The 21,976-nt window shown below is 40.3% G+C and overlaps 1 protein-coding gene across 1 annotated transcript; it reads left to right on the top strand.

Moving 5' to 3' along the window:
• Nucleotides 1–8,951: 8,951 nt before the first annotated feature.
• Nucleotides 8,952–10,685, top strand: igfals (insulin-like growth factor binding protein, acid labile subunit). Its single transcript, XM_029507830.1, has one exon. It carries the CDS (start codon nt 8,952–8,954, stop codon nt 10,683–10,685), a length of 1,734 nt encoding a protein of 577 aa, XP_029363690.1.
• The last annotated feature ends 11,291 nt before the right edge of the window (nt 10,686–21,976 follow it).

Genomic DNA, 21,976 nt, shown 5'->3' on the forward strand with positions numbered 1-21,976 from the left:
TGGAAACAGGCTGACTCAGGGTCTCAGAGGAAACTCACCAGTAACTTAACTGTATGAAGTTACACCATGAAATCTAAATCTAAACCTAAGGACCCAGTTTACCACACCTTCATTAGCATCCTGACAGATTCAATATTGTTGTATAATCTCATGTACCTGTTTAGATGCATTCACAAAGAAAGAAATGTCTTTAATTCATACACACTCAACAAAGGAAGGACTATGGCAAGTGACTATAATGAAAATAGCAGCCTAATGAGTAGCTTCAAATGACAAGCTGTTGAGATTTTGTGGTCCTCAGACTGGACTGTGAGAGACTGTGATTGTGGCTACTGGGACATTTTTAATGAGCTGCTGTTTATTTAAAAAAAAAAAAAAAAAAAGACAAGCAATGACTTTCCATCTAAATTTGGGTCATCATCTCAGATAATGAGGGATATTTCAGCCACTTACTGCCGAGCTGCTGCTGTGGAGTTACGTGATATACGCCGTCCAGAAAGAAGCAGCTTCAGTTCTGTGAGTGAACTAGCAATGCATGCTGCAATCTATTTTTTTTGTTCATCTGTAAGCTGCTGAGATTCAGTTTGTCTTCACAGCCACATGACTCCGTTATTTGGAATAGGATTTTGAAGTTGTTGTTGAGGAGTATTATTTTCTCTTGCAGTTTGAGAGTCAGTGAATGTGCAAGACAAAGAAAGGTGGAGTGGAGGTCTCGTGTTTTTCTACTCTTCATGCACCCTCACGCTTGTAGCTAGCAATATGGCAAACATATTTGGAAAGAAATCCACAAACTCCACAGGGAATATGTTTATTTTGAGAAGGAGTGGGAGACATCAATCGTCATAATTTCCACTGTACTGCAGTCCAGTTAGATGGTTAATAAGGGAGAAATTCCGCCTGCATAAATAGAGATCAGCAGGGACAGAACAGACTGTCAATGCGCCAAATGAATCCAAGGCACAAGCCAATACAGAGTAACAAAGCCCAGATCATTGCGCTGCTACAAAAGAGAGAGAAGTAGCTTGGAGCTAAATCTGAGAGTTTCTGAAAGCAAGAGTGCAGCGATTAGGAATGTGGATCTCCTTAGAGAGATGACTCCACAGCAGACAAAGACACTGGGAAGTCTTTCCTACTGCTTGAGTCAGGAAGAAAGGTCATCCTGTTATTTTTAGGATAGGGACTTTTCCTGGGTTAAACATCTGTGATATGCTGATTAACCCTCACAAGATCATCGCTGAGAAAGTCAAGCTTTTATAAATTTTCCACCGACTTGGGCTTGTATACTTTGAAAATACAGAAGATGATTGAATTCACTCTTGCTTTCTGTTTCTTGTTGTTATTTGATGCATGCACATTGTTTTTAAGGAGGAATTTTTCATTTTAAGAATGGTTTTTGATAATCAAAGCACACCTATCGTGCCTGCTTCAGTCAACAGCATTGCTTTTTTTTCTTGGCTCATTTAAAAAACTAAATCGTAAATCGTATTTGCTCTCCGATGAAGTCAAAGCATCGGTTGCATTTACCTGCTATCTGTTTGTAACCTATAAAATCGTTGAACTTTGTCATGCCGTTCCATCCATATTGCCTGAAAAATGAAAATTACAGTGTTGGCTACCTGCTTTTCTCCGAGGTGCCCTATCTTGGTTGGAGAATTTGAGGTAATGCTTCATATGAAGGTCACATGTAGCACTTCAAGCTGAATCATTATCAAGAGAAACCATTTTCACAACCACATTTGACATTATTACATTAGTAATTCAGTTTGTTCAACTGATGATGACCTGAAGTGAGGTTTTGCTTTAAAGAACAGTTTTGAGAACTATTTTTGATGAACTGACTAATTTCAATCTGTCCTAGCAGGAGAGGATAAGCTTTTGAGAGTTGGCTGTCTAAGGTGATAAGGCCAGTACCATTCTGAGTAGAAACATTGTCGTAGAGTCTCAAATCCTTATTAAACAGCTCAGTGAGGCAGCAATTTTGCCAGGTAGGTCATCAGTCTACAGTGACTATTATATTTCCCAAATCTCTTCTGTGGCCTGACGTTAGGTCCCACTATCAGACGTGATTAACATTTCAATTACACTGAATGTACATCTCATTGTTAACACTGCAACGCGACTCCCTCAGAGGCGGCTTGATAGAAATTACATATGAGGAGTTACAGCGTCAGTAAGTAGGTATCCTGCAAAGATGGAGGATGATTGTAAATGTAATGATTCCACAAAGGGCTGCACAGGGAGCATCACTAAAGGGTACTCAGCAGCTCAGCCTTGAAAGTGCGAAATTACTCAGATGAGTCAGATATTGGCAACAGCAAAAATTCCTGGTTTGATAGTTAATCAAGAGAAGTCATGCAAAGGGCCCTTGACAGAAAAGACGGAGTGGCTAAGATGTAAAATCACTTTTGGTTTAATAAAGCTCAGTGATTTTCAAATACTATTCTGGGGACCTTTTGGGTCACGAGAAAATTCGATCTGATCCCATATTATTCTCAAAATCTTAGTGACCTAAAAAAAAAAAAAAAGTCACAGGTTTTTATTGGTTTATATGGCTTTTCTCTGCAAAGTTTTGACTTAATCAGTATCAATAGAAAAAACTCAGAGACTCCCAGATCGACCCAATTTGTTCATATAATGCACTAATTTGATTCCTACTTCGTTCTCTTGTCATTCACTGAATGATGACAGTCATTGCAGTCACAGACATTGTTTACAATCTGGCTGCACCATTTCTTTTTCTTTCTTTCTTTTGAATGTATTCCTCAGTTAACCTCTCTCCCCTTTGCTTTGCTGGCTGACTTACAAAATCACTTCATTGAACATACGGAGCAGTATACTCAGACCTTTTCTTTTATAAAGTCCTAGCCTTAATACAAAAGCCTTTGAGTAATTTACACATTTAGGAACTACTATGATGGATCGTGAGATTTTTTCTTTTTTTTTTTTTTTTTTTACTTTCTACACTTAGCTGTTACTTCAGCATTTCAGGCCCCGAAAACCATCAAAAACACTACGTTATAAGATAAATGCTTTCAGGCCAGGAAATGAAGAATGTACAAGATAAAACGATGCCCCACGCAGTATTCAGTAAGCAACAGGAGGTGCACCAAACTGTGAAGATTACAGCTTGAATAAAATGCGATGGAATGAGGCAGACTCATGTCTCCCTGCAGGAACACAACAGTCGAGAATAAGGGGATCCATGTCTTCAGACAAAACGAGCTGTTCTACTGTTGGACGAGTTCGCAACTGATTTATTCATAGCCTGTAACAACCCTAATAGTAAATGACCTGATCCACAGAAAAGCAAATCTGACAATGAGGATGTAAATTTATGAGGCCTTCCTAACAATGGGATCCTACTCCTGCAGCTTTCCGATGCTTTTATATCAGTCCATGGAAAAACCCTGCTGATTTGTTCAGCTGCTGAAACTCAGATGTGTGGTGTGGTTTGGCGAAGTCTGCTCATGAGCACTAAGAAATAAGTTCATCCCCAAACAAGGACTGTGTCTTTACTATAAAACCTTGTCAAACTCATATCTGTGTGCTACAATCCTTGTCTAAGAAAAGGAACTATTAAATTATTCCCAACATCCCACAGGCTCAGTGTTATTTTTTATTATTGACCTACACTTCTATCCACATTTGTTCACTCTTCTACTATAATGTGGAACAGGAGCCCCGGGCACCAGGTTGATAACACACAACCATTTTCATCACCTTGCAATGACCTACATTTTTTACCTGTTTAGCAATGATGAACTTGAAAGGGTTTGGTGGAATTCGGTGAAACTACATTGAATTCTATGAACCCTCCTTTCTCCATTGCCCTTATTGTTTTCCAAATCTTAAATCATCCCTCTTAGGAGACAAAAGAAGCTAAGCATTTTCTGAAAATGCTACTTAAGCAAGCTTCTTTGTGCTCCACAAAACTATAATTGAGGTGAATAAGGGAACATAGCTAACCATGATAAAATTTGACGAGAAAATTACACTTGGTCTTGAATTTCTCAGATTTCTGGAGTTTTTTGGGGCTGCACTAATGCATGTCTGTATTATCATCATCCATCATTATCATTATCCACCACAGATATGGATTTTAAAAAATATACTGTATGAGATACAATAAACATAATAGTGTTTTACTGCAATACTGTAATGTATATTAGATTGGTGGGAAAGAAGCACTAAGGTTCTGCTGTTTGCAAGAATTTCTTTTTTTTTTTTTGGAAGTGGCACACAAAATTTTATACAACTGTAGCTCTGAGTGAAGAGACATTTAAGACATGGTGATGTTTTTCAAGACTGCCGACTCATGATTTGGCGATTACAAGAAACAGACTGTTATCACGGCTGCTGTCAAGGACATCCTGTCACCAGAAAACACAGAAACGCCAAAAAATTGATAAATAAAAATATCAGAGAATCTCGAAGATCTGCTGAAGAAGAATGAGAGATTGCGTGAATTTCTTTCACCAGTTTGACAAGTCCAAGTACAAGTTTCAAACTTTGCATCGTTTTTCCATCAGACATATGTTTTCATTAGAATGTCACCGCTTTAACATGTTTTAAGAGAAACACCAAGGACTTTCTGACAGGTGTCACAGAAGATTATACCTTGGGACAGGAAAGCTTGAGAGATGAATATTTTACTCTTATCTGACATGATATGGAACACAGATCCAGAGTGAAGGTGGCATGTGATTTCAGAAGCTTATTCGTGATTTCAGAGAGCGTTTCCAGAACTCTAAACATATAGAATATTCACAGCTTGAAGTAATAACATAACTGTAATGAAAACAAGAATAAAATACTTCAGATCGGTGGCAAGAGTTCAAGTGCAAGTTCAAGTGCAAATGCTGTCAACTAACTTGCAAGGCCAAGAGTTTTACTTCAAAGTTCAGCAGAATGGCAGAAAATTCACTGATGTCTGCTGAGACCGTTGCTTTGTATATACGCTGTTTGGCCGCATATATGACAATGTGGATGCCTTTGAAGCTACAGAAACACTTCTTAACGTGAGAGGAAAATAAAATCACCCTTACCTTTCAAAATGGCATTCAGATGAAGTGAGGCATCAGAAAGGAATATCCTGAGTTTCATATACAGTACTAGTCAGCCCTTTTTTTGGGTCGCCCTATGAGCCTGGGTCTGCATTTTCTGACAAGTAATAAAAAATTAAATGGAAACAAAGGTCCCTCATGCTAAGGCCATGTGAGAGATCCAATAGAGGCTATGGATTTTCTGCATTCCTCCTGGGATTCATTAACTGTCTGTCTGTCTTCCTCTGAATATGACCTTAAAGGTTTCCTCTGTGGTTCAAAGCCTGCCAGCCAATTCAAGAAGACTTTTGCTGTGTTTGAGTGCATAAAGTGTCTTTCACCTGTCCTCTTCCACGCGTTGTAAGCTGACATTGTCTTGGTGAGTTCACGGTTATTCTGCAAAAGCTTGATCAATGTTAGCGAAAAAAGCAGTGTACATCTGTACATCTTGAACCTCATCATAGCAGCCTTGTTCACACACGTGATGGGAAATCTCAAAACGCCTATTTGGGCCATCAGTGCAATGATCTGCTCTGGCCACAAGGATCACAACAAACAGTGGGTAAGTTACGCCACCTTCCAGATTTCAGAACAAAGCCCATTTATTCTCCTGGAGAGCAGCTAGATGATTGTGATTTCAGAGAGTTACTAATAGCCACTGTAGGGGCGTTGAGGGCCCTCAGCTGTCAACGGGTTGAGGTGGCATTGCAGTTCAGAGCAGCGCTGAACCACAATGACCTCGATGAGTGAAAGACCACTGAACAGGCTTGTTTTTGAAGTTGAAACATTTTCTAGGATTAATTTGAAACTGCAGAGAAGGGATAATAATCTGCCAGACGGTGGCAGCATTGACTGAACCCAGCATGTTTAGGCACTAACTTTGTTGTTTGCGTGACAGCGTATTCATTTAACCTGCTCAGCTTACCTTTCTTTACTTAGTTGAGGAAGCTCTGGGTTGCTCTTACCTTGAGCCTGTTTGGGAAAACAATTTAGTTCAATCAAGTCTCACCCCTTAGCAATAGCAGAGGGGAAGAAAAGAGCTCCATCCTTAAACATTTGAGAAATGTGGACCCTGTTAAAACAACAGAACATTGAAAAGGCTGTCTACTCATTTTCTCTGTCGCCTCTGGCTACGTACATCATGATCCAGCACATTATCTGAAACAGATGAGACCAACATTCTGCATACAGAGTCCTACTGCACCAGCACAGGAGGGGTTATCTGTTGTTTTGTGGTTTGTAAATTATAATCGTCCCGAGGCTCGGCTTTCTGCATTCAGTTGCTGCCTTTATTGTGCTTATCTTAAGGTTCAAATGCTGTTGTAGTGTGGTGTCTTTGTTTAAAAAAAAAAAAAAAAAAAAAAAGTAGGTAATATTTCAGTACACCTTTTTGATACTAGTTTATCATACATTGTTTCATGTGTGACAAATAGCAGGAAAATCTGCATGGTTTCAAAGGTGATTTGGCTCTGACCATTAACTGTGTACACATACTTTGATAGCAGCCTAAACAAAAACCAGAACAAACAGAAACTGTGCTACAGCCCGAGTCATAATTCTACTCTAACAGCCAACCTTTAATAATGTTTCATACCCAAGTCAGTGTTACTTAACAAGACTTAAAAATACGAGTAATAAACCTGCTTTATATCTGACTGCAGTGTTGATTGACAGCAATTAAACACGTTTGTCAACACTAGCGAGGCACTAAATGACTGAAACGGGTCGAAACAGAGCAGCGGCTGAATTCCTCTGGAGGGCCATTATGTACAGATTACATTGTAATGGATCTTAAAGGTTTTACACTGGGCTTCCCTGGCATTACACGCCAGAACTTCTCTGACATTAATCTGCAGAGTGGCAGAGTGAGGAAGGCAGTATGATGGGTTTCAACGTTGATCAGCACACATCCGTCCAATTTAGATTGACATCATGCCTTTCAGGGCTGTTCAGCACTGCTGAGGAGCCACAGAATTTATCTAGAACCATTTGAGAAAATTATCCTGTCAGAAGTAAAGCACAGTCCAGCCGAACATTTCCAGCCTCACTGGCAGGCTCCTGCCTCTTACTATTGAGACTCTTCTCCACACAGGAAGCCCACAGCAGCTGACAAACCTGGAAACCTTTGTCTGTCTGAGTGCCGAGGAATGAGCCAATTAGAGGTGTTTGTCAGGGGAGCAACAATTATGAAACAGCTCCCTATGGCATGCTTTCAGTTTGGCAGATTTTGACAGAAAAAGCTGAAAACTGCAGTTTTTCTATGTTTCTAAAATGATTTCTTATTTATTATATGACACAATAGAAGTAGGCCCTCCTCACATTGTTGAAATAAAGTAACCTATACGCACAACACATCAAGAAATAGACTAGGAGTGCCATGGCTCTGTAGTACATTACATTTCTAAATACATATATATATCCTGCTCATACTCAGTGAACCATTAAAATGTTATCTTTAGATGCTTCACAGAAACATTTCAAGAGGAAGGAACACCCAAGATATTGGGGCTTAATATGACAAGAGACCGGCAGTGCTCTCTACTGGTAAGAGAAAAAAAGTCCAACTGCTAAAACTGCTTATTCTTTCTTGATTGCAGCTGCCTTCCGTGGTCAGGCTGGTTTCATGTCATTACGGTGTGTTATTCCTCTGCAGTGCAGAGTCTGACACGTGGTAAAACTGAATTTACTTGAGAATTACTGTGCATACTATAAATTTGTGTCATATAAATGCTTGAATATAAAGCTGTTCAGAGGAGTCTTCTTAATTGTAGAGCTCTATCTTGGTAATGAAATGGTAGCACAGGTTAATCTGCGTGCAACTATTATAGATGTTTTTCATACTGTTATAAGTTTATAAATCCAGTCAATCAGTGCAATTCATGTGAGTACACAGTGTTATCTGGATTTGGTTGTCCTCCGGAGCATGACCAGTTCATGGTTGTCTAAAAGAACCCAGATACCAAGAAAAAGAGTAAACAGAAAGTTAGTCATCAACAATCAGTTAGGAAATGGACCTCATCCTCCCCCATCAAAAATGGGGACGAAGCAGAAGTGACACTGTCTTCATAGTTTATATTTTATACATAAATATATTGTTGTATTGTTGGTGCATGCATTTGATTTTATACAAACATAACACTGAGTGATGGTATTGAGCGATTTCATCAAGTTAGTGAGATAAATATTTTCCTCAAATTTTTCAGTACGAGCAGGAAGGAACAAGTCAAAAATTCTGTCAAGGTTCAAGTGCACTGGGTTCATCTTATCTCTTTTCCACTGTGTATCAGTCAAATTCTAGAATAAATGCACTTAGTGACAGGACGCTGACTTCAGTAAAGACCAAAGGCCATTTACGTATAATTCTGCATTAGGCTGAGAATACTGCATGTGTGAGTTATCAAGCATAAAGTTGCATTTACATTTTGCTTTTAAGAGACCATTGATATCTTTTTAAGGCAATGAGCAACATATATTCTTATTTTACAGACTCATTGTCATTAAAAACATCATGTTATGGATTTCACTTTATCAAAGTTGATATTAACTGTAGCAATCTAATTGTGGTTAGAAAAAACATAACAGGAGATTCTGAGAATGTATTAAAGTTTCCTGGCTGCATGCACCACAAATCTGATGGAAATGAATGGGTTAACTGTTCACATTAGGTGCAACTGACTTTAAAAAAAAAAAAAAAAAGGTTTGGGGGCTTGACAGACTTTCATTTCAGCATACAAACAATTGCACAAGGTTCAGACAATCCTTAACTTCACAGCCTGTCCACCTTTAATCAGGACTGCTCAGATTTAAGGTAAGCAACAGAATGAATGCTTTGAAGAACTTAAATATAAATTAAGGTCATTTATATACAGGTATTTGTGTATTGACGTTAATATTACATCCACAGCTGGTATGCAGACCATTGTGCTGTTGGTGTTGTGGGTACTGGGAACATCTCTGGTGCTGCCAGACCCTGACACAGCTGGAGAGAAGGTGACTGAAGAGCCTATTCCATGTTCTACGGGGTGCACCTGCATGCACGATGACTACAGCTTGGAACTCAATATGTATTGCAGTTCTCGTAACTTAACACAACTCCCGTCTGACATGCCCACATCCACGCATTCTCTATGGCTGGATGTCAACTTGTTCACCACACTCCCAGCAATGTCTTTTAAGGATCTTACCAATTTGGACTTTTTGAATCTGCAGAGCGGCCAGCTGGTGACACTTGACCCTCAGGCTTTGAAAGGACTTAGGTCGCTAGCCCACCTTCACCTTGAGCGAAACAGCATCCGTTCTTTACCAGGTACAATCTTCCAGAATACACCTAACCTTGCCTCACTCAGTCTGCACAACAACCAGCTCACGCGCATTGAGGAAAGACTGTTTGCAGGGCTCTCACACATGTGGCTTCTCAACCTTGGATGGAATTCAATAGCCGTCTTACCTGAGACAGTTTTCCATGATCTGCAAGGCTTACGAGAGCTTGTTCTTGCAGGAAACAGACTTGCTTACCTGCAGCCACAGCTCTTCCAAAATCTTGTTGAGCTTAAAGAATTGGATCTAACTGGAAATTACCTCAAGGTCATCAAAGCTAATGTGTTTGTGAAACTTACTAAACTACAAAAGCTGTACCTGGCCCAGAATCAGATTGTGACAGTCGTGCCAAGAGCCTTTGCAGGCATGAAGTCTCTCAGATGGTTGGATCTCACAAATAACAGACTGACCTCTCTGCATGATGATACCTTCTTGGGCCTGCACAGTCTTCATGTACTGCGTCTCTCCAACAACTCCATCACTGGAATTAGGCCCAGGACTTTCCGTGATCTGCAGTACTTAGAGGAACTACGCCTCAGTTACAACAGGATCAGAGCACTGGGGGAGAGGATTTTTGAAGGACTTTGTCATCTGGAGGTCTTAGAGTTAGAACACAACCAAGTGCAGGAGGCACAAGTAGGTAGTTTCTCAGGTCTTTCCCATGTTGCTGTCATCAATCTGTCTGGGAGCTGCTTCCACAGTCTGCCAGATCAAGTATTCAAAGGTCTGCCAAAGCTGCACAGCCTTCATTTGGATAGAGGCTGCCTAACAAGGATCACAACTCAAGCTTTTACTGGACTCTCTGGTCTACGGAGGCTATTTTTGCAGCACAACAACATATCTATGGTAGAACACCAGAGCTTTGTAGATCTGGTTGGCTTATCAGGACTGGACTTGCGTTTTAACAAGTTGGAGGTTCTCACAACCAACACATTCTCTGGGCTCAAAAATTTGGAGTACTTGTTGCTGTCCAACAATAACTGCCGCCAGTTTTTGCAGAATGGAACAAAGCAGGTACTTCCAAGGCTGCGCTTTCTGGACCTGAGAACTAATGCTTTGACGAACATGGTCCCTGATTTCCCAGAGAATATGGAAAAACTGCTGTTGTTTGGGAACCCTTGGAAATGTGACTGTAGCTCCCTCCCGCTCAGAAACTACAGCATAAGGAATCCATTGGTGATACCTCGGCGAGTAGAGACCCATGCTGAGGGCGAAGAGCCTGACACAACCATCACCATATACAACAACATTACATGCACCAGCCCAGCACGTCTGGCTGGTCAGGACCTACGGGACATTGATAATGAATATTTCCAGGGGTGCTAAGCAGACACTATCTATATACAGGCATGTTTATAGGATTTGTTGATACACAACGATGAATATTACAAAATGCGCACCTGTAATATTCTCAACAATAAAAATTCACCCTCATTTGTAGATTGAAATTGCATTGCTAATGTGTGATTGAGTTTCTTATTCAAAATCAATCATTTTCATTGTTGTTAAAAAAAAAAAAACAAATGTAATAGATACTAAAAATTTTCCTCAATGGAAAGATCAGCCAATCAACATTTCCTTAGCATCAGCTTTATGGAGTCATAGTAAATGCAATTTTCAAATGTGGGAGAAGGAACTACGGAACCAATACAGAGCAAATGCTTTGAAATTATCCGGTGACACTACAGGATGATATGGACTGAAAAGAGGTTGACTTGTTCTACTATGGCGGGGTGACATGAAAGATCTCACAGCAATGCGATTGCATTGCTGCTGTGGTCATTAATATTGTGAGAAGAAAAAATAAATAAATAAAAATAAATAAATAAATAAATAAAAACTCTGGGAGTCCTATTAAGACTAATGCAAAAACTGTGAGCAACAAAATCAAACGTCATTTAACTAAATTTCAAATTTAGGCCACTAAGATATAACTTTATTTAATTATTTATGTGACTGGGTTGGATGGTTATTTGCAGAGGACGATCTATACAGGGCTCAGACACTAAAATGTTCTGAAGTATGTTGTGTGTTTTATTTAGTGTAGCAAAGCTCCATGTTTGTTACTTTAAGAGACAATGCAATGGAAATTGCCTTTAAGGTGCAATAAATGTATTAAAACCAGTCATGCCTTTATTATTTTTTTTTTTTTTAAGAAATGTGTACATGTGCTTACAGGGTATTTTGAACACAGGGTTTATATAAATAGTTTCACAGACAGCAGCCCTGAAATGAAAAGAAGTGCTCCCTAAATAAAGACTACAAAGTGCAGGTTTTGTTTGTTTGTGTTTAAAGGGAGTTGATTCATGTGTTTGTCATTTTAAAGTCTGCAAAGACAAAAAGCTGAATGGGTTCGACAAAACAACAGAAGCAACTCTCAAGTCTACGTTACTTCTAACGCAGTACGTTATATAGGGTATAAAACGTAAAAATAAAGCTGTTACATTACCTCTCAGTCAAACAGCTGCCGAAGGAGAAGCAGCTTTAGCACAGCAGCTAATTAGTTTGCTAGCATGGCCGAGTTCACGGTTCGTCGGTCAGCAGAACTTAAAGACTCACGTCAACAAGTGTTGTTAATTTGCTGATGTCTACATCTGCAGCTGAGGCTCCCCCACCAATTTCCCACCTTCGTCCTTTACAAAGAAACTCACAGCAGAAGTTCTGTCGTCTCCCTTTTTTTCTGTGTTTATCTTATTTTGCATCGCCTAGTTTAGTTTTCTACTTTAACTTCTTTAATTTTCGGGCGGCACTTGGAGGCAACATTTGTTGACGCAGCCCGCGTGCTGAAGCTTTCTGTTGCCATTGGTAACCAGGAAGCCTGAAGTAACGAACCTCCGATCACAAACGGAAACTTTACATATTTAATTTAATTAGATTTTAATTCCTGCCTGTTTTCCTGGAAATGGACTCAAATTCTTCGTCTTGTTGGAATTCAATTCGTGAGAAAGTTAAGTCACAAATACCGAGCATCGATTTTGATTTTTCCGCAGTAAGTGATTTGTTTTCCTTCCAAACTAACGTCTGCTAGCAAAACGTTTCTTCATAACAAATAGAAAAACAATAATAACAATAATAATGTTTCGTATTAACGTTACAGTCTGAAAATGAGGAGATTATCACGGTTTATCAAAGACCGGCTGGTTTTTCCCTGAAAGTCCTTGAAGACTTTAACAGTTTTTCAGTGGAAGATGATGAACTGGAGGTGAGTTCAGTACAGTTTACTGTTAATTATATTAGCTCATGTCTCGAAACTGCAAACTAACTTAATTAAAATAAATCACTGATAAATATGTGTTTTCTGAATCAGAAGCTATTAAACGTAGAGGAAGGCACATGCTGCTCTGAGAAGACTTGTGGCAGCTTGAGTCTGAAGTTGGATGATGATGAAATTGCAGACAGCAGGACTGAAGCTTGGTGGAGCTCAGGAGACTCGGATGGTGATGCTCAGGTACAGCAGCCACTGATCCGGTGACAGTAAAGCAAACTGCGGCCATGATGCATTCAATATGCACCATTTCCTTTTCCTGATTCAAAATTAAAGGTAGGAGCTCATCAGGGCGACAATGTGGAGTTGAATAGAGCCAAGTTGGACACCTCTCCAAAACCAAATGTGAACCAGGTGAAGCCTGATGCGGATTTGCCGATCCTCTCATTTGCAGTAAGTCTGAGAAAGAAAAACAAAACAATAGCATACTTTTTATCAGAAATTTTCTGTGCGTATAGAGAAGCATAATCTAGATATATCTCACCTTCTCTGAAAAACTTCTTTTGTATCATGCATGCGTCCAGAGGCTTGACCAGTGGGATCTTGATAGTGTCCTGGAAAATCTGAAAGACTGTGGGCTGTATCTCCAGCAACAGGTGTTATTTAAACCAGAAATACATTCAGGTAAGTAGTCAAAATACTCCCCTTTAGCTACGATGACTGGTAAGGGGGGTTGCGGATTTTATCATTTACATGGTAGTATTCTGTTTTGTGTTACTGTTTCAGCACATTTTTGTTCACAGATGGTGACAAGCAAAGGAACCAGGGGAGTATAATGGGGAGACTGGTTGCTTACTGTGAGAGTCAGTCATCTAAATCAGTGTCAGAACCGTGGAAAAGTTCAGACCTCAGGTTATGTATATCAATGCTAAGTGTGTGGGACAAAATGTTTAGTCTAATACTCATAATCATTTCCACAATAATGTGTTAAATGCAGGCTAAATGACTCATGGAGCAAATCACTGGAAAGGATGGCGGAGACTCCTGGCCACAAGGAATGTCCCACCACTCATATTGACTTGCGTTGCCCTGATCCTTCAGTAAAACCACCAAGAACATCCCCAAAGTCACCACCCAAATGCAACTTAGTCCAGGAAGCACCACTTGCAAGACAAGAGCACCCTAGATCACGGATATGGGGCAGGTGAATACATTATATGCTGCAGTAAAAAAACATTTCTCATGTTTCAGTCCAGCATATTTTATCTAATATTTCATTCCTTTCTGTTGTTTTTCTGTTTACAGGCAGGCGACTGGCAAGAGTGTGTTGCTTCAGAAAATAAAGGAGATGAATCGAAATGGAACGAAATATTCTGGTAACTATACACATCGTCCAGATTTGCTACAAGGAAAGGAAGCAGGGGGCCTGAAAGATGAACCACTCCAGCCTGTGGAATCTGCATGTAGCCATGACTCACAACATGCGTGGGAAGATACACAATCTGAGTCCAGTGAACCTAAAATGGAAAGCCCACCAACTGTTCTGAAAAGTTCAATTAAAAGACTAAAGCAGCAGAGGTATAGATTTTTTCTTTCTAATACGTTCACCACTTAGTTGTCAACAAACCAAATATCCTAACCATGATGATCCATCTATTAGTGACCAACAGAGACAACAGCTTAAGCAGAAGTTATGGAGTGAACAACACCAGCAAATCCTTAAGCAACTGGAAATACATCGTCCAACCAAATCTGTCTATCAAAAACAGCTGGCTGCGGAAAGAACTGAAATTCTTTATGATGTTGTAAGTGCCATATAATTAAAAAAAATCTAATAATAAATTGCAGACAATTATTATGACTTTTTTCAGGAAGCGTCTCACCAGCAACCTATCAATGCCCTACCAGAAGATATGAAGAATAAGGGCTGCATACTATTGACTGTCAACCTTTCCAGTCCTGGGATGGTTGCAGACAGAGTTAAGGGAAAAAAGAATCCAGCTGCAGTCAAGTCACACATCTACAACACATTGGTGGCTTGGTTTCTGTCCTTGGTTAGTGAGCACTGGTTTCTTTCTACGAATGAGAACTGAAGTTTGCTTGTTGCATCTCCATGTCAGACCAATTGTTTATGTGTGATTAGGTTGGCCCAGACACATTTGATGATGACGCAACTGCAGACGTGCCATTCTGGGTTGCAGGACTTCAGCAGATTTGGACAGAAAATGAAATGGTTTTGCATGTTTTAGCTGTGGCTCGTCGTTGTTACAAACCAAGGGTATGGCAAAAACAAATTGAAAAACGTATTTTTCAGACGAATCTTGGCACTGACGCTTTTCTTTTTGTTTTCTTTTTAGAAAAGGGACATAGACATCCATACACCTTTCTATAACCATGTCAGTCGGTTCCTCTCTGAGACCTCACTCTCTCAAATTGTTCCCTGGCTACCTGAGCTTGAGAGCTTTCCAAACCAACAAGCCTATAAATCACCCATCCACCTACCATCCTCCAGTTTAATTTGTTTCATCTCCACCACCTCCGACAAAAAGGTTTGCTGCTGAGAGTGTGATTTCCTTTGCTTGAAAAATATATGATGATTTTGCATCCTGTTGACTCCATCTTGTTCCCCTGGCTTTGTATTTCAGGTTATTGATAGGACGTTTGGTCTGACTCCAGGTTTTTACTGGCAGACTATGGAAACTCAGGGGCGCGTTTGTAAGAGGAGAGAGACCACACAGGAGCTGCACACAGAGGTGACCACGTTGCCCTTCAGAAGTGTATTTTGCAGGAGCAGTGATATGAGGAAGCACTGAATCAAAGGCTTAGCAGTGAAAGTGCAGAAACCAAATACAATATTCATAGATTTTCCCTTTATTTTTGTTGAAGATATCAGTCGCTCTGGGGTGCAGCGGCTTTTTCAGGCATCCCCTCATAACACACTACACCCTCCAGCTTGTTGCCAACTCAGGGCTCGATGTGTGTGGTCTGCGGCTCCTTTATCCACCACATAGGCTCCTGAGTGATAGTGGTGGTAAGGCATAACCAAAGCCATATGTTCATAAAAACACTCTTCTTCCTGTCGTATTTGTCTGGTGAATGTCTTGAATTCAGCTTTGGCCTTTTGTTAGTGTCTTCACTGAATGAAAATAGTCTCTTCCTCTCATTCATAGGTGATGTAACAGTTATCCAGAGGGCCAATGGGACCTGTCAGCCTGTCCTTGCCCTTGCAGTTCGGGGTCCTTATGCTCACTCATTGTTGAAGGATATAATTAGTTCCTTAGACGCTCTGACGCCCAAAAAGACACGTCCAACTTCTGTTAGAAGAATCCAAGAAGGTCCCCTGGTCTACTCCCCTCCACTGCTCAGTCAGGTCCACAGGGAGCTTTGCTTGTGGTTTTCAGGGCGAGTCCAAGGAGGAAGTGCACAGAATAAAAACCAGCCTCTGAATGGGTTTGTTGCAAACATTTCAAAATGCTTAAAGTTCATGTTAGTTTTTTTTTCTCTTCTGATTGAATCACTTTACTATTATGACCGAATGGGCGATGGATTTGATAAAAAGTTTAGCCAAATGAATGAAGTTCAAATAAGCTCTAAATACGTTGAAATAGTTTTTTTAATTGACTTTTTGAAATTGTGCAACTGTAAGTCATTATGTTCAAAATGAAACGAAACAAAACAAAAAGAAAAAGAAAGACAGGAAACGAAAGAAACTGATGATTTCATCTCTGATAAACAATGTGTTGATGACTGAAATCCTTCAGAGCCAAGAGAGTTTACTAAGGACATACTAAAGCACAGTCCTTTTTATTTTAATAGTGTTAAAGTCACTGATCTTCACCTTTGTTTGTAGACATGTGCCTTCGTTTGACAGCACCGAATGCAGCCTGTTCAATATAAACAGTTCATCGGCCTTTCTGTGTGCGACAACTAAAGGTACTGTGTCTCAACTAGCCTTATCTGTAACAAACGGGGAAAACTGGCCCATGTCTGTGTTTCATTTTCAACTTTCATCCTTTTTGTTCCAAGGGGAATTTTGCTTGCAGCAAGGATAAAATATGTTTACCTGAGTGGGGCTCCTAATCCTTCCCTTGCTTTCTCTTTCTCGCTCACGTTCAGCTGACATAATCCTCGTGGTGTCACCTGTTGTGTCATGTCGTTGTTATGGCCAAGTCTTGGCTGTATGTGAACGTAGAGGCTTCAGTCTGATGGGGCTGCAAAGACTGCAGCTTCAGAGGAATGTAGCCGCCGTCCTTGGACTCACCAGCCAGCAGGTAAAACTACAGAGAGATGAGAGGTACAAAAAGTTGCTGAACTGGAATATTTTTGCTGGTGCATCATGAAATATGAATGTATGGTCAAGAAATTACTCACCTCTGTATATGTCTTTCAATATAATATTCATTGGGTGCTGGAGCCAATCCCAGCTCACACTGGGCGAGGGTGTGGTACACACTGGACAGGTTGCCAGTCAATTGCAGGGCCAGCACCCTGCAATGCTGCCCTTCTCTGGAATAATGAAGTTATATTGTGCACATTTTCCTCAGACAGCTGTGTTCTGCAGTCCAACTACTGTGAGAGTGGATGAGGAGTGTCCCTCTAAATGTCTGGTGCTGATACTGAGGAAAGAAAATGCAATGCACCACAGCGTTAGTCTGCCAGCAGGTCTCAAACACCATCTCAGATTCTATCTACAACATAATACAAGCTCATGATTTACAAATATATCGATATGCAAAGTAAAGTTTTACGTACAGAAAGTTTATTTGCATTGTCAAGTTTTCCTCTGCCGTATCTTTCAGCTTTAATGAGAGAATTTAATACCCAAAAGTTTCTGGGCTGCATCCACTCCAGGCTTAATGGTGTCAACACAGTCGAGCCAAGCTTCTGTTTCCATACTCTGCCCTACAGCAGTAACCTGTTCCACATCCTCGGTAAAGACCGTGTTCAGTGTCCTGAAACACCTTGGCAGATGCTCCTCTACTGTTGTCATTATGTTTCTTATGTACAGTGTGTTTTATTTTTAGGTCAGTCCATGTGGACAGTACCAGATCCTCCTGGTGTCATCCTGTCCCATCCCAAGTGTCTGTCCAATATTGAAACAGAGCAGGTGGTGATTTTGACCCTGTGTGGGAAGGACATGAGCCAAAGCCTGAGCCTCCTACACAGAGTGCTGACAGAAGGGCCAGAAGGTGGGTGAAGTTTAAACGATGTTTCTGAGAACACAGCCTGTCCTGGGTTTTTAGAACTGGGGGTGGCAGCGAGCAAACAACAAACACTATCAGACACAGCCAAGTATTGTGTTAACTTAACCTTAATTCTTAAATGGATGCAACATGTTTTGATGTGATATTCTAGGTAATGCAGGATTCAAGCTACTTGACTTAAAGTGGCTGCCTGTGCTGACTCGACTTCAGGCCCACGAGGTGAATCCTTTTGAGGTGGGAGAGAAGCTCTACCGCTGCAGCCAGGACAATCTAATGTCATCACCCGCTCTGGTGTGTGCTCTCAGACGGACGGATGCCTTTGCTTCCCTGCGAAAGCTCCTACCACATGACTACCCTGCTGAGCTGGGTGCCCTGATGTCACCCACGCCTGAAGTGGCCTTCAGACAAGCCTCCCTCTTCTTCTTTGATCACGAGCTGATTCCTGGCAAGTTTGTTAAGCCTTGCATCAAAATAATGTGGCCAGATACCAAGTGTCTGATCAAATGCACAACCTTCTTCTCTCATCTACAGACCACAGTGAACACCCACTACGGGAGATCCCTTCCCAACACTGCAGCACACAAGGTTTGAATAAAAAAAAAAAACAAAAGAAAAACTTAATCTGAAATATTCACTCAATATATCAATACCACGTTGAGCTGTTATTGACTGATTTAGGGATACTACTTAACTAATTCATATATTGTAACTAGAATAGTGACAAACACTGGTATAGTGCTGTAATGTTGCAGAGCAGTAAGCAGGGCTTAAAGTACTCTCGGGGGGCACCGTATCTTGCATTAGCCCAGTCCATTACTCATAACCAATTACCCAATTAACCTAGCCTGCACCAGAAATTGAAGCGAGTCTCTCTGGTCTGGTCCTGTTTACCATCTGTCTGTCTGTTGCTTATTTATTTCCAATTTTGTATTTGGAATAAGAAATAAATAGTTTACTATTGCAACCCCCCCGGAAAAAATTCAGGCTCAGGATTTTTTCTACTTTAAGCCCTGAGTAAGAGTGACATTATGTCCAGATCCACAGATGCTGCTCACTGTGTGCCTATTCAAGCCGAGAGTCTGGAACCACGCTCTGACTGAAATATTCCACAAGCTCCAGCAGAGCAGCCTCATGTTGGTCGGCCTGCGAGTAGTGACCCTTGGCAAGAGTGATGCTACCTCTCTCCTCTCTGCAGAAAATGTACCAAAACATTTCAAACTGAAGAATTACTCATATGGATTAAAATCCCTGGTAATCTCTAGTGCGACTCGTCCCGTACAGGAGCCCTCAGACTTGGAGGCCCACGTGGAGAACCTGTGCTCAGGTTCCTCACTGGCTCTCTGCCTCCAGGGAGAGAACGCTGTGAGGAGGCTGCTGGACCTGCTGGGCCGAGAGGACTCATCCCTCTGGACAGGCTGTTATGGTATGGCTCATTTCTAACATGGCATCTGTGGCCAGTGCCACATACCAATGTGCGTGGAACTGTTCCAGAACAGGACAGCTATGCTGATGAATATTTATGTGTCAATGACTAATATTACAGGATCGGGATCGAAACAAAAAGCAGCTGAGGATGTGAAGTGGCTCTTCCCACATGGGCTGTGCTGCTCTCAGACCAGCGCAGAGAGACATGAACAGGTATCTTCAACAATGCACAGCTCTGCTTTGAGCGCCTGGGCTTTACTTCTGCCTGATTATAATAATAATATAATAATACCAGCTCTTGGTTTTTGCTTTCAGATCCTCCTCATGGGCTCAGACACATTAACGTCTGTGAAGTGTGAACAGAACTGCACACTTGCCCCTGTGGCCCAGGAAACTCTGTCACCTTTAAATGCATCAGCACCAAAAAGAGGTTTAGACTCCCTGTCTGGAAAATTTTGGCAAAGAAAATATATGTGATGGAACCTCATGTTCAAAATAAATATTGAGTTTCCAACTATGGTGTTCCACAGGCTGAAGTCTTTCTAAAGTCAAATGATCAAACTGGCCAATAACAAAAATTGGGGTCCCTTTAAACGGTTTCACCAGTTATCAGAATCTGGCAGAGGCTCTTCTGCAAAGGATGTTGAAATGTGACTCACTTGCAGATAACCTTTGTAAACAGTGCAGAAAACTGTTTTGCTTGTTTATTGGTGCCAGGGTCCCTGATACACAGTCCTGCCTGGCAGAAAACCTGTTTGCTGATACCCTTAAATGCCCCACTGTCCAGCCAAGTGCCCTGTGAGGTGGAGCTGCTGGATGAGCTGCTGAGGTCAGGCTGCCATCTGGTGGCGGGGAGGATGAGCGTGTTGGATAATACACAGAGGGAACATGTTGCTGAGAAACTTGAAGTGCCTGTAAGTGGAAAAGAGGGGGTGAGCAGTGAGGCTTTTACACAACTTGTTTCAGGGATTTTTTTTTTTTTGGGGGGGGCTTTACAAACAAGGCAACCAGCCAATGATTTGTTCTTTTGTGTCCTTAAAAGGTGACTCGTCTTGACGGGACGCCCTGTCTCATCCTGGCTCTACAAGGGGAAAATATTGTGGCAACCTTTAATTTGATCCTTGAAAGGTATGAAAATACCATTTAAACTTAATGTGAATATATTTACAGTTTAATAATATTTAAAACTTTATCGTTCCATGTGGCTGTCATTGTTACTTCAGAATTTACAAGGATAGGCCAGACCTACAGAATGTTGGGGACACAATGATCTATCCTCAAAGTGAGAAAAAGGTAAATTGAACGACTATAATCCAGCTCTTTTTTCGGGCTTCTAATTTTAAATAGAATATAACTAATAATGTCTTTAGCTACTCTATAAAAAGTAAAGTAATGGTTTTCTCCTGGTGCAGGGAATATTAGCTGTTTGACTGTTGTACTGTCACCTTCACACTATCTGGGTTGTGTTTTCTCCTCCAGGCCAAGCAGATGATATACTTCCTATTTGATGACTTGTCTCCTGAGAGCTGTCGTGCTACTGTGCCATAAAAATTCAAATAAAAAGCTACTTTCCAAAGCATCTGCAGGGATTTCCATCAAATGAAAATGCATTTCAGAGCTCCAGTTATTTCGTAAATGCTCAGGTCAGTATGTTTCCAAACCACCACAACACAATAAATCAAACGTTCCCCTCATCTGGTATCCACGTGACTTTAAGGCAGGAGCTGAGTTTGAGACAAGAAGTGTTCACACATTTCAAATGAAAAATTATTTTAATTTTCAAGATGATAAAAATAATTTTGTGAACTCTGTAAACCATTGCATAACTGTAGTGTAACAATTGAACAAGTGTTAACAAACTATTAATACACTACAGAAATTATGCAGTACACAATCCTCAATGTAGAAAAGAAAAAGCTAATATTCTAAGACTTGCACCAATTTTTGTGTTCACGACAGAAAAAATTTCAATATACCAACAGAATAATTTCTACGATTATCAGTAGAGAATTTCCTACATATCCATAGAGCTTGTCACAAAATAAGGGAAATATTTCTTTATCTATCTATAAATAATGTCTAAACTCACTGACATTAGGTAAATAAATCAATGAAATGCAGTTTCCTCAGATATAACACATTTTTTTAATCAACTCGCTGTCTTACCCTGAGAAAAATACATTTCTTTCCTTATATTTCCTCATTACGCTGACAAATAGAAACTTGAGAACTTGCATTTGTTTTAATTCTAATAAATTTTATTGAATAGCAGTTCACAACTAGATGCTACATCATAAATGAATTAACTGCGCTCCATAATATCCAGTGACCCATTCATTGAATATCTAATTTAGAACAATACATTCATTATTTCAGGGCTTCAATGTTAAAATAACATTTCTACTGAAATTTTCTAAAGTGTATGGAACGGCTGGTTCCACATTCAGATTATTTACTTTCGACACCACCTGCTGTACTAGAATTTTTACTCATTTTGAACAGTTCCATACATCATACTCATATACATGTACAGGATTGCATAAATCTTCAGGCTCCATTTTTATAATATTAAAAACAAAAAGACAACACAACAACTAACAATAATGCAAAATAGATTAAACTATTCCAATGCAGGGCATAATGATACATCTATTACAGTTCATTTACAAAGATTCCTCCTATTTGGTGCTTTTCTCACAAAACAACTGAGCTTTTTTGTTTGTTTGTTTGTTTGGTGCCAAATAACTAATTGAGATCAAAATTTGTGTATACAATGATTCAGT

This window comes from Echeneis naucrates, chromosome 8 (genome assembly GCF_900963305.1).
Source record: "Echeneis naucrates chromosome 8, fEcheNa1.1, whole genome shotgun sequence".
NCBI lineage: Eukaryota > Metazoa > Chordata > Actinopteri > Carangiformes > Echeneidae > Echeneis > Echeneis naucrates.

What these genes read in the sequence shown, in the direction of transcription:
- igfals (XM_029507830.1), top strand. Translation starts at nt 8,952, where the DNA reads ATGCAGACCATTGTGCTGTTGGTGTTGTGGGTACTGGGAACATCTCTG.